General features: G+C 40.7%; 1 protein-coding gene across 1 annotated transcript; it reads left to right on the plus strand.

Moving 5' to 3' along the window:
• Positions 1-267: 267 nt before the first annotated feature.
• On the plus strand, positions 268-11980 carry LOC106159594 (cyclic nucleotide-binding domain-containing protein 2-like). The gene is made up of 13 exons (XM_087017054.1): positions 268-502; positions 812-1029; positions 4612-4644; positions 4916-5128; positions 5666-5829; positions 6015-6171; positions 7185-7336; positions 7553-7691; positions 8090-8273; positions 8749-8995; positions 9479-9551; positions 9952-10291; positions 11338-11980. Exons 1-13 carry the CDS (start codon positions 268-270, stop codon positions 11670-11672), a joined length of 2490 nt encoding a protein of 829 aa, XP_086873180.1. The 3' UTR covers positions 11673-11980.
• The last annotated feature ends 1054 nt before the right edge of the window (positions 11981-13034 follow it).

Below are 13034 nucleotides of genomic sequence, written 5' to 3' on the forward strand. Positions count from 1 at the left end.
TAAACTTTGTTATTTTCATGATGACGGCATTATTTTTTGAGCCATGAATACTGCTCTTATTATAGCTAAGAATGATGAAAATGAGTTTAATAATGAAGTGTATACGTCACAGAATTTCGTCGTTTACGTCACACAGCAACTGGAAAACACAACTGTATAATAACGTAACGAACAACGTTTTTGTCGTAACGCTCGCGACCGTTTTGTTTATTTTAGTTACTCAAATATTTCGTAAGGTTGGGAACTATTTTTTATTGTTTTATCAAGATGCTGCTATCAACTTGTGTACATAGTGAGTCTAACTGCAAGACAGACGGTGTGAAACGCAATGTTGCCTTTAAAGGCGATGCTGCGATGGAAGAAAAGGGCGCAGGAAAGATTAAAACAATGAAAATCACGAACAGATCAAGATCGGCCCCTGTGAAAAGAGCAGCCAGCGGTAAAGAAGAAAAGGGTGGGAATTCCTCAAACCCGAAACTCTGTTGGCAGAAAAAACGTAAAGGTTGGTTAAAGATAATATAATAATCAATTAGAAAAAAATGCTCTTGGTCCATAATTAAACAATTACTAAGGTAAGCTTTCTAATAATAATAATAATAATAATAATAATAATAATAATAATAATAATAATAAAAATGTTTATTTTTAACGAATGTTGTTGGATATTTAAATAATTTACACAAATTAATACTCTTTCTAAATGCATTAAGTAAAATCATATAATCAAAGTGTTTAAATGAATTAACATGATATTTGGTACAGTGTTCCAGAAAAGTCTCATTCAAATAAATTTTCTCATTATTGAACTCAGACCCATTCGAAAATGTCCCGACTTCTTTGGAAATCGCAGCAGACGAATTCAGTTCCGCCCGCAGCCCGGGCCTGTCAGCCACCAAACTCTTGACACGTGTCAATCACATGCTTCCCTCTGACCTCATTAGAATCGGGGCCAATGTCAAGTCTCGATGGCGGGAAAAATGGAAAGAGGAAAAGAAGCGACAACGCAGAGAACTGAGGGAGAAGCAACTGGTAAGTCAAAATTTCAACTCAATCATTATAAATAATTTCTACAAGTTTTTGTGACATTTTCGTCCAAAAATACAAGCTGGCTGGATAAATGGAAGAACGGTGCAATTAATGAACTGCAATTGCAACGGATATATAAAGTAAAGCTCAAAGGTTCAAGGTAAACTTGAATTAAAAATAAATGTGTAATAACATTTATTTAGAGGGTAAAAACCAAACATGTCCAATAGGCATTACAAGGAAAATTACAAGTTAAATAATTGGTAAACAAAAATTAACTTATTGTGAGAGGTTATATTTTATGTACTCCGAGGTCAATTGATGACCTTGGATGGCCTTGGATGACCTTGTTCGTCTCAGTAGCAATTTAGTAATAAGAACTTTTCCGAGCAGCAGTGGAGACTGATGGTGATAAAACTTGGATTTCTCTCCCCCCCCCCCCCCCCCCAAAAAAAAAAAAAAAAAAAAAAGTAAAAAAAAGGTCTCAAGTTCTGAGTATGTTTTTCTTATGTAAACAAAATATTATTGCAGCAGTTCAAACATTATGTACGTGGTGTTGCTTATCGCAAAAAAATGTAACATTTTATCGGAAGTCGTAATACACGAGAAAGAGAGAGAGAGACAGAGAGAGAGAGGATAAAGCGAGATAAAGTCATGCCTACAGAAAAAAAAGACAAGTTGCCCTCCGTTACAGAAGTCTTTTTTTTTTTCATGGCAACCCTCTTCATTCATATTAATCCCCATCATTTATTTGCATTGGGACTATAATGCACATTAATGTGGTATTTCAAATGTTCCTCCATCTCAGGTTTATTTGCTTTAAGATTGCGGGATACGTTAATAAACAGTCTGAAGCAGATGGCTAATAAAGGACATTTAATAGAATTGCCTTGCCATTCTACTTTACATTTCTGAATTGCCATTGACTTATAGAGGTGCCAGGATCGAGAGTATTATAAGACAGAAAAAGTCGTTGATGTTTTCCACTTTGTATTCTTGACTGCTCTGTGTTTAGTAGTGAAGTGCTGAATATGAATGGCGCTCGCCCGATAAAGATTATGTTTTCATGTAAGCAGAGCTTCAATTAATGTTTGTTTAATGTTATTGCCACTTGAGATTTGTGTTATTGCTACGGTAAAGAGTATGACAAGACTTAAGTCGTGTAAATATTTCCTTTCTTTCTCTCGAGTCCGTTTTATATGGCGAAAATCATTATAAATGTTCGTCACTTTAATCTCCTGAAAAAAGTCAGAAGTGGCAGAATTAGATTAATTTTGAAAGTTACAGGTTAATGTGAAATTTATGAAGACGGAGAGGGCAGCGCGTTTGTTGTGTAACCGATTAACTGGAGCCACACGAGGATTAATTACTGAATTAAGTGCGGTTTGATATTGTTCGGGACTAAAATTGCGTTGTCACGCAGCGTTGAGCAACAACATGGACGTCTTGCTGCTTCAGCTAGGGGTAATTATTCTCTCTCTCTCTCTCTCTCTCTCTCTGGTTTCGCACGAAATTGCTTTTGATTATTAAATGTTATCCAGCGAATACACGGGACGTAGACATTCACGGGGAAAAAAGATAATACATTCAGTGTCACTGAATTCTGCACAGTACTACGCCAGATTTCACGATATCTTAATATCTTAATATGTGAAAAGATGACAGATTGTCGGTGTTAATTGTATTTGTTTAATTTAAAACGACCTCTCGTCCCTGTAGACAAACAGATTCTTAACCCTTTAATCATATTCGACGTAATTCAGCCAGATCATAAATGATGCTCTGAATACGGTATTATCCTGTCAACGCAGTTATGGACGAGACTGATAAAGAATTTAATTAAATGATACTGAAGTTATGGACTTTAAAGACAGGTAGCATGTTTACCAAGGCAGTGTGAGAAGATCCGTTTAAAGACGCGCAATCCCTCATCTGCTGTATTTATCGGCCGTGTCCAGGAGCGACGCTCTCATTGCTCCAATAACAAACTGACAGTTAAACAGCACCTTTTTCTTTCGCGAAAACCATTTTTATACATTTTCTGGTGATAAAAGGTGCGTTTTATTTCCTTTCTTTCGTCGGATGTTTTGTTAAGAGGATAGTAATGATCAGAGTGTGAGGCGAACCGTCGATGAAGGCTGAATAATGCATACTCACGCGTCATATGCAGGCATGCGGCATTTGTCGTAACAGTCATTGTTTTCATCAAATGGGCGCTATTTCATTGAGATCTAGGCGGAGGGAATTTATTCAAACCACATAGCAGAAGGTCTGAACATTTTTACTTTGACCATTGATGTTTAAATTGGACAACAGTACGTCTGTGCCTGTAAATTCATTCTATTTATTTCAACCGACCTTTCATTAGGAACCTTGCAAACACGGCGAACATTAATGACGTTTTCACTTAATTTTTCAAAACAGAGCTCAAGGCCACACACGGATTTATTTCTAGAAATCTGAAATCATCGATAAATAGATCTACGAAGCTAGACTCTTCACATAATAAGATGCTGAAAATGTCTAAAATTTAATGTGAAAATCGGGTCTGAAGACAGCCAAGAACCTCACAAGTTTTTCTGACCTCGGATACAAAACAAATGTGTTTTGTGTGCGTGTTTTGACAAAAGAAGCGTGGCACGAATAACAAGGTTCCGTGGACTATTGACGTTACAATCTCATATACATTTAATAAGATAAGGACGCGTACGGAGCAGTCACAGGACATATTAGACATCACACGGGGTCGTAATACCGACAGATAATGACCAACACTTGAGATTCGATGGTTCAGGCCTATAGGTTTGAAGGATGCCGAACTTCTATGTCAAGACGAACAAGTCATACATTTGGGGCCTGGTAGACAATCCGCGACTGATAGCGCGTCTGTTTGAAGAAGATGACGACATTTTGGACGAGCGGTTCGATGATAAGAATGAATATAACACGGTAATACTAGGCTAAGTTACTAGGGTTTTATTGGGGTTTTATTGGTTTGATGCAATTCTTCACCGAACCCCGGGATCTGTTTTTCATTTCTTTGTTTTTTATTAGAAGTAGCAGGTATAGTATCGGAATATTTTCAAATGTTTTCACAGAGGAATCGATGGTTTGTATTGGTTTATTGGTTGTATTGGTTTATTGCTTGCAGTAGGCAAACATTGGGCCATCTGAAGGTGGCCTGTCGAAGTTATCATTTATATCCTATTTCTCCAAGATATCTGCTAAGGCATTTAGTCCCACGACTCCAGTCATTGATACAAAGTTATTCATTCTAATTCGAGAGACGAGTATTCCAAAAACAAACGAATATTTTTGCGTTTTCTTTTCATATATACTTTAAACAGGTTGCTATGAACAATGTCACCATGTATGATGTTTGTTTACCCATCCGATCTAGAAAAGCACCATTGTTAACTCATATTAGTACCGAAAGGTAGCTTTCCCGGAGTGAAAATGCGCTATTATGACGTGTTCCTGCAAGGCATGTTGTTAAAATAGCAGAGACAGGGGTTAAATGGGATTTACGACTTTTGGTGTTGGTGCAATTGTTTTTCTTATTTGAAATGTTTTCTTTTATTCTAGAATGCTTTAAAGCCGAAACGTGATGGCAAAACGGTAGGTTGAATTTTTTCCCCTGTTTTTTTTTTTTTTTTTTCCTGTTTGTCTCTCCTTCCTCCTTTCTTTTTTTTTCTCTATTTTTCACACTTTGAATTATGCGGTATTTTCTTCAAGCCGCGTCATAATCAGATGCTTGCCCGACATCTTCAGCCTTTAAGAAGCACAGGCTGGTATAGGACATATATCCATCGTATCTCTCATACAATCTTAAAGACAACAGTTTCAGCAGCTTGGTGATTAACTTTTTGTGTTTCATCACTTCTTGCAGCCTCTCCAGCGTTTCCGGCGAGCAGCACGTATTGTGAAGATGTTATGTGCCGTGAACATCGCCCTGAGCCGCTACGCTCTGGACGCCGGCCTTGACCTCTCCGCCTTCCGTAGTAACTTCTCCACGCGGCGGAAAGTTCAGAGGGACGAGGACGGGGCGGAGGTCGTGGAGGAGCTGAACTTTGACCCGGACGAATTTAAGTCGCATTATGAGGTAAGTTGTTGGTTTGTGTACTGGAAAAAAGGCGTGTAAAATGATTTTACCTGCTGCGTTTCCAAGAAGGTCTGCAGGTCGGAGAATAAATCTTATTTTTTCTGACATTTTGACAACTGAGGCCATTTTGGTGGCAAATACTTCTTTTCGGCCAAACATCGGATTTCCAAAATTAAGATTTATTTGCATTCCAAGTTTATATTATATTATATTGCACTGGAAGAAGAAAAAAAAAAAGATCTGGCACTGAGCACATTATTGACCAAGCCTCCCCCCTCCCCGTTTCCTCCAGCCCCCTTGGTCCACATTGATCTTCTTACTAACTTAGGCCGCATTCAGAACAGTAGACTAACTAGTCCGCGGGTCAAATATGGCGATCCACCAAAAAGCTAGCCGTCTAATCCGCTAATAGACATTGAATAGATTCCCCGTGGGGAAGTATTCAAGTAGGTCGGCTTGTTTGACCCTCGACTAGTTAGTTCACTGTTCTGAATGCGGCTTTAGCGTACGATTTTTCTGTTTTTATTTTTGGTCTAGTTTACGTGGCCCGAGAACGCTCGGCTTATTCTGGAAAAGAAGCCCTGGGAAAGAACAGACGACGACATCTACCAGATCCTGCGACTGATGCGGACATTGTCGTCCTTTAGGAAGTACACCCATGAAATGCAGGCGCTTATGGCGAAGACAGTGCGCTATGCCAAGTAAGTGGAAGTAACTTTGTTCTCAATGCCATTTTAAAGAAAGAAAATTTTACCAAATGGTTTGAGCAAAGAACGGTTCATCGAATCCATTGATGATGCTGGTATCGTATAGGATGTAGAATTTGTCCACAAAATGTAGACACCTTTGACACCGTACTTGCAAACCACATACTACTCATTTACAGATATGGAAGACACCGCGTCATCCTACGAAAGGGTCACATTGGATTCTCCTTCTACTTTATCTTCTCCGGAAGTGCCAGCGTCACCTTGGAACAGGCGGGCACCAGTATCTTCTCCAGACCCGTCGTCATACGCATGCAGAAAGGGGACTGCTTTGGGGTATGTGGGCGTACTTTATGGCCGCGATATTTGATATATTTTGTTAGCTGTTGTGCAACGGTTTTTTCACAAAGGCAGTGCCTTCTGATGCTTTTGGTCACGGTTCGGTGTGAAATAAAAAAAAAAACTGTCTGCGTTTTCAGCGTCATGCTGACTGTCACACTCACAAGAGTTGTTCAAAGTTCTTACCACGTGTAGATAACGAAAAACGTATTCCTGTAAGTCCAAAACACACTGTGATCTACCTGCTGATCTACCGGTCACTCTAGGCCGACTGCTCAGCACTTTCTGGTGGCGTTTCTTTATCTTCAAGGCCATTGGAACAATACCGCTTCTCTATTCTTACTTTTAAGAAGGTACTCTGATTATTCACCAGGCCTTAATACATAGCATAGTATTACACTACACATACGAAGCCATGCTATGTGACCGTGGCCATACGCGCTTTATTCGGTTTTAGCGATGCTTTTCGGTGAAATGCCAGTACTTTCTCACGGTATGTAATTATAAACTGCCACCCTTTTCCAGGGAGGCAGATATTATAGGCACTTTTTCTACCCGCCAGTGTTAGAAACTTGACCACATTTAGCCAGAGACATTATCTGTGAATATCAAGTGAAAACTCAATCTGTGCCTCTGGTAGAGGGTACTCTTGTGATATATGTCTTGAACGTCTCTCGCTGACGCTGGAGATGCTCTGGCACACATCGCTCGGGTGACAGTGTATTGTCTCACATAAAGCCTGATGTATAAGACTGGATTCCCATACTTAGATCGATCCATCTGGATCGACCTAACTCCCTGGGGGTCCACACTAAATTGCTATCAACTCAAGAGGCTTAAATGTCTGTCACGCCTACCGAATCAGCTAGGAGTAAAGATAATTACCCCCTAACAGTTTAACTAGGCGTGACATACGTTTAAGCCGTTTAGTTTGATAGCAATTTAGTGAGACTCCCCAGGGAGATAGATCGATCCAAATATCTGTGGTAATGATCCCTAAATCTCTTCAGGAAAAGGCCCTAGTGAAGGACGTGCCCCGCCTGGCCACGGTGGTCGTAGAGGAGGACATCGAGTGTATTGTGCTGGACAAGGGCGAGTTCATAGAACACGGACTGCTGGAACACATGGAAAAAGAGATGGCGATCACGGCGGACTTTCTCAAGTGAGTGGTATTGGAATATCCGTTCATGATTAGTTATAGATAGGGTAAGAGCGACGCGGGGTGGGGTGGGGGTGGTATAAGACATATGTAGGGAGAAGAAGAGAAATGGCGGAAAGGGTTTAGAATTTAAATCTGTTCAGAGAGAGAGAGAGAGAGAGAGAGAGAGAGAGAGAGCAGATATCTCTTTTATTTTGTTATCTCAATTTTCAAATCCAGGAATTCGGAGCTGTTTACCGGGTGGAAGCCGTGTGCGGTGGAGGAGTTGAGCCAGTACTGTATGGTGGTAGAGCACTTACACGACAGAGTGGTCGTCAAGGACGCACGGGAGAACGAGTTCCTTCTCTTCGTGACGAAGGTAGACTAGTCTTCTCACTCTCAAGGTCGTTACCATTTACGCATTACGTGAAAAACAAACTCGAAACAAAACAAAAGCATATGCGTGGACGCGTTGTTACTTTTTACCACGTCAGTGACACGCGTGAGCGCGCGCGCGCACACACACACACAAATGCACGCTAGCAAGCACGTGTTTAGCAAGAAGTTCACTGTGAGGTACTGTTGGTTACTAATCACTTAAATAGTAAACACATTTGGAAGAGGCCAATGAATTCTATTATATTCATCATTTATTTTAAAGGCGGTCCATTATCCTTTTGTTGCGCCACTGTTAATTGAAATGCTAATTTTCATTTACTTTATGTCAAAATTTATACGAATGGACCCCTGTAAACGTCGCCCTCCTCGTTATTCCAGGGAAGTTGCGACGTCCTGAAGCTGGTAGATCTGGCCAGGTGCAGGCAGTTCCAGAAGTTGGTCTACGGGAACGCCATGCCGCTGCAAGAGACGCCAGTGACGTTGGTCTCCACTCCCTCAGAACCTACCATGTACGACATCCTGCTGGAGACGCCGACAGCATCCGGAATTTATATTCCTACTAGTAAGTATCAAAGTGGTTGTTCAAATGCAAAATAAATGTGTGGTCTACTGTTGCGTTCAGGGGCTACTGTGTTTATTATGATTTTACTATATGGAAGAGAGTGTGTGTGTGTGGGGGGGGTGGGGGGGGGGGGGGCAAAAAGGGTGTCTTGAAAGAATGGGTAACCAATCTCAAAATTTGTTTCAAGCATTTTATTTAGTAAAGACCTCCTGATTCGCAATTTTTTTTATTTCGAAACTGATCAAAGGCAGACCTGTGCCAGACGTAATGTTACCTTCTGAACCCCTTTTTGGCATTGCGACATCACGCTGTTCCACAATTTGCACCCATTTTGCTCGTTTCCCATTTCGTAAAGGGATTCCTTTCGATAGCCCGAAGGTTCGTTAGTCCCAAGCTTCTTTGGCTTTTTGCATTTGTTGGGAGGTTCTCTGGCCAAAATAAACCTCGGGCTAAGATTTTACGTATCTATTTTCAGTTCAACAGCCAAATGAATCGCACACCAGTTTGAGGTCACGTGGCTCTCTGACGTCAGCATCGCTGACCACGCCGTCTCTCATGAAGCGCCCTCACCCCACCAGCCTATCAGACCGTCCTCAGCTGTGCTTGCTGCCGAGGTTGTCGGAGTGCAAGGATCTCAGCCAGCACTCAGGACTACTTCCGCCTCCAGAGACGAGCTCAGCGTCCCGATCTGTGAGACACCTAGCGGCACAGGAGAGCCAAAGGTGAGGTGGTGCTTAGCAAAGGTTCCTGAAAAGGTCAGACGCGGAGTACTCGCCCTTCTTGTGAGCATGCGTTTGACGACATTCGGTGTGATTGAGTTAAGCAAGACTCTTTCTTCAAGTCAGAACGCGCTTGTCGTCAATCTATGTGGCTGGGTTCTTACGGTAAGGCATCCTATATGTGGGCATGGTTTTACCCTCAATGTGGGTGACTGTCCGAGTCCGAAAAGATGCAGGCTTGCGAGGCGTTTTCTGTTTAAAATCTGGTCAATATGCGCGTAACTAGAACCAGAAGTAAGCGATAAATAACTGTTCTTAATGAGTCGAAGTAAACAGTTTCATTCAGTAATCATACATTCAAGCTTATGTCATTTATAGATTTATTTTAAAAAGATTTATATTAAAATACGGCAGGAAATATTGAAATTACCATATTTCAAGGTTTATTGCGGCAGTATGAATAATTATGGCCATTTTCATTGCCAGGGACAGCGGGTTTACCAGCGCACCGCCTGGCGTGTTCCTGCGGGTAGACACACTCAAACCCGGAGACTACTTTGTAAGTATCGTACAGACATACAGTGTGATGTAATTATTTCACTGTGGGTGTTTGAAGTAGAGGACTGATAGTGATTAAGTGCCAGTACATATGCTCTAGTTGTCGCTGTAAAGTCCCCCCTCCCCCCGTTAGTCGTTGCACATCATTTGACGGCATTACCCGCATGGCATCATGATCACTCAACTCACACACTTACAAATATGACATCTTTTCATCTGTTTCAGATGATTTTAGGTTTTGGATATTTTGTCGAAAAATAACCAAAAAAAAAAAAAAAAAAAATTGTTCATTTTTTTATTAAGACCAATCACAATTAATTTGTTTAATTATCATGGAATTGTTTGTGCTTATAGTTTTTTTTGTGCAACCCAGTAAGGCAGTTTATTGTTTCATTTTTTAGGGTCTCGAGTCTCTGACGAAGCCCACGTGTCACGTGTCAGTGGTCAGTAAAGGGACAACGGTCATTTTAGTTCCAAAGACAAAATTCCTAGAACTGGCCAACCCAAAAACTCTACAGAAACTCCAGAAAATCGAACACGTGTATCCGAGCGACGACGAGCTCTGTCGGAAATTTCTGGCCATAAATGAGTGGCAGAACTACAAGCACAAGCTCATGATATACCTGCTACAACAGATGCATCGGGCGAAGGCTCGAAATTTGATGCGCGAGACGACGCCGGACTTGACCGAATCCAGTGTTGGCGAGACGATAACCACGACCCCTTGGGCAGAAGGATCAGGTAAGGCGTGACGTCATCAGATGGTTCGGTGACGTCACTAAGAGAGGGATATCGTCAGCACAGACGTGGGCTCGCCTCAGTGAATTTTGAAAGTATAAAACTTGTTCTCAACAGTTACATTTTTTTGTCGGTGTTATCGTGCTTATCAGAATTGATGATATCTACGGTTATCAACATATGCAACTGTACAGTGTTCCTGACGTCTTTATATGCGCATGTTGAATATACGTTTACAAGAATAAGCACACATGCGCTCATTTTATTTCTAAGTGTTTTCCCTAGTATCACAATTTCATTAATTTTCAGGGGAGAAACCACCAAAATATTTCCCATTGACGACCATACTAAGAAATGCCTGCAAAACTGCATAAAGAAAATTACTCTGTGAAAAATTTCCCATCTCCATGGACAGCAGACACACTGACATAACTCCAAATGGCAAAAAAATATACTGTCATCAACTCCGCTGTCTTACCGGCATCACTTGAACATGTGCACCCCTCTGTTTGTAAACAAACCACTGCACCAGTAGTTTACACCCTACTCTGCTAGTTGATACCAAAATTAACCCTAGCAACACACAAGAAATGCCAGGAAAAAAATGGAAAAAAGCACTCATTTTTTCTCACTGAACTATATTCGACTATAACAGATGCTGATTGGCTGATTTGGAGGTTTCTGCCCTTCAAGATCTTAACATAATTCAATTTTTCTAATTTTTTCCCCAAAACATTTTCATTGGCTGCTTTACAATTCTACGTATAAGTATCGACGGCAGTTTTGAAATATTGCCCTTAAAAACTTTCCCCAGTTTGTGCACACGACTAAATACTCACTATCAGGGCTAATAAAATTATCAAACTAAAGGGCAAAGTTGAAACGTCTGCATACGGTTTACAACTGAATGTCTCGTCCATTCAAGGATTGCTCCAGCTTTTTTTTTATTACATTGCAAACAGCGGCTGATTTGAAGAAACTGACACTTAGACATGACGCTTAATCAACAATTAACATGGAAATTACCGTTTTTTTTTTGTCCATTTTAGGGCGAAGAATGTCAAGGTCTGCAGCGTGGTCCAGGAACTCTGACGCCATCTCGACTCCGACATCAGATAAAAAACAGTACAGCAGGTTAACTACGCCGGCACCCAGGCTTCACAGACACTCAAAATCTGCGGGTGGTACGCTGCAGAGTTTAAGGTCACAAGGTCAAGGTCAAGGTCAGATGCGACCTCCTTCCAAAAGTAGGGCCAAAACATGTGGCTTGTACAGGGTAGAGAAGAGTAACGTGTTTGCCCAAGGGAGCGAAGATAAACTGCAGCTTATTAATAAGATACATGTGCCTCTCAACATGAAGCGTTTGGCAAAGAGTGCCAGGTGAGGGAGACCTATGACGTCATGGTTTATGAGTGACATCATTTAATATTTAAGTGACTGACGTCATAGTGTCTATGTACGTATGGCTTGCGAAATTAGAAATTTGGCCTGATCACAATCAAGTCATACAAACTAGCATGTGACACTGAATGACGAAAATTACAAATTGTGGTCAGTATATGCATATCTGTACAATCTGATGTCAGTATGGCGTGAGGAAAACTGAATATAGATGATACAATAGAACTATTTTAACACATATTTACATTTGTTGGGCTACTTCGAGAAAACTTATGTTTCCAAAGGGATATCTGATGGATGAAAAAAAAGTCAGCCTCAACAAATTCTACAAAAAAATAATATGCAGATAAGATTTGTGTACCATACAACTTAAAACACGGTATTTTGTATTCCGTAAAAAGTTAATACAGAAGCACAGAGGCGTTTAAAACCTTGTCGTCAGTTAGACTTATGCTCTCTAATCGATGTCGAACGTCTGTAAAACGTCTGTAAAATGAATTTACTAGAACAAATTTGCAAGAATATTTACATCAATGGTAAGGGGTGACTGGAAATTTTACCTAAATCATCTAATCAAAATTTCTCAAATTGAATTTATTTTTTAAAAACCAAGTCTAACTCAGTTCAACATGGAGCAGGATGGAAAGTAGGTCATTAGAAGCGAAGGTATAGATATAGCCGATAGGGGGTGCGCGTGTCGTAGCGTAGCCCGAGATTCCAGTCACTCGAGTGTACACAAGCTCATTAGTGTATAAGGATAGAAACCATCACTGGATATCTAAACTCAGGCGAGAACCCAAATTGATTGCAATCCACAAAATTTAGCTGTGCACGTTATCTTCTAGCGACAGTCTAACTGTCTGTACATGTACATGTATATCTTTAGTATGAAAACACAAAAAAACATGGCACGAGATCACGTATGCGTCCTTATCCCAAGTTGCAAACCGACTTGGTATAATCTCACTTGAAAGCAGACAATATCGCCATGAATTCCCATCTGCCATGTAATTGGATTACGAAACGATTGCATGGTGTCTGCTTCCTGATTTCAAAGCCAAAGCGGTTTAAAGTTAGTGAAAATTCACTCTCCGTTCTGGGTGATTCGTCATCAATTCTGTGAAGAAGAGCAGCAGCCATATTGATTTGTTCACACATTAAAGCATGCAGATGAAGTATGGGATATACAGATTTCTTTAAGGTTATATACAGATGCATGAGGAGCAGATGCTGAGAAGACTAATTCTCATCAGAGGAAACGCTAAGGGGTATTTTGTCATGTGTGGGACAGATTGCTGCAGCATTGTTGTATAAATATCTCAGGATTTTCGTGGAAGCAACTTTC

This window comes from Lingula anatina, chromosome 7 (assembly GCF_051362555.1).
Source record: "Lingula anatina isolate TDL-2025a chromosome 7, LinAna3.0, whole genome shotgun sequence".
Lineage (NCBI taxonomy): Eukaryota > Metazoa > Brachiopoda > Lingulata > Lingulida > Lingulidae > Lingula > Lingula anatina.

What these genes read in the sequence shown, in the direction of transcription:
- LOC106159594 (XM_087017054.1), top strand. Translation starts at nt 268, where the DNA reads ATGCTGCTATCAACTTGTGTACATAGTGAGTCTAACTGCAAGACAGAC. An exon ending in CGGAATTTATATTCCTACTA is followed by an intron (nt 8,274 to 8,748) that starts GTAAGTATCAAA and finishes ATCTATTTTCAG; the next exon opens with TTCAACAGCCAAATGAATCG. An exon ending in TCAAACCCGGAGACTACTTT is followed by an intron (nt 9,552 to 9,951) that starts GTAAGTATCGTA and finishes TTCATTTTTTAG; the next exon opens with GGTCTCGAGTCTCTGACGAA.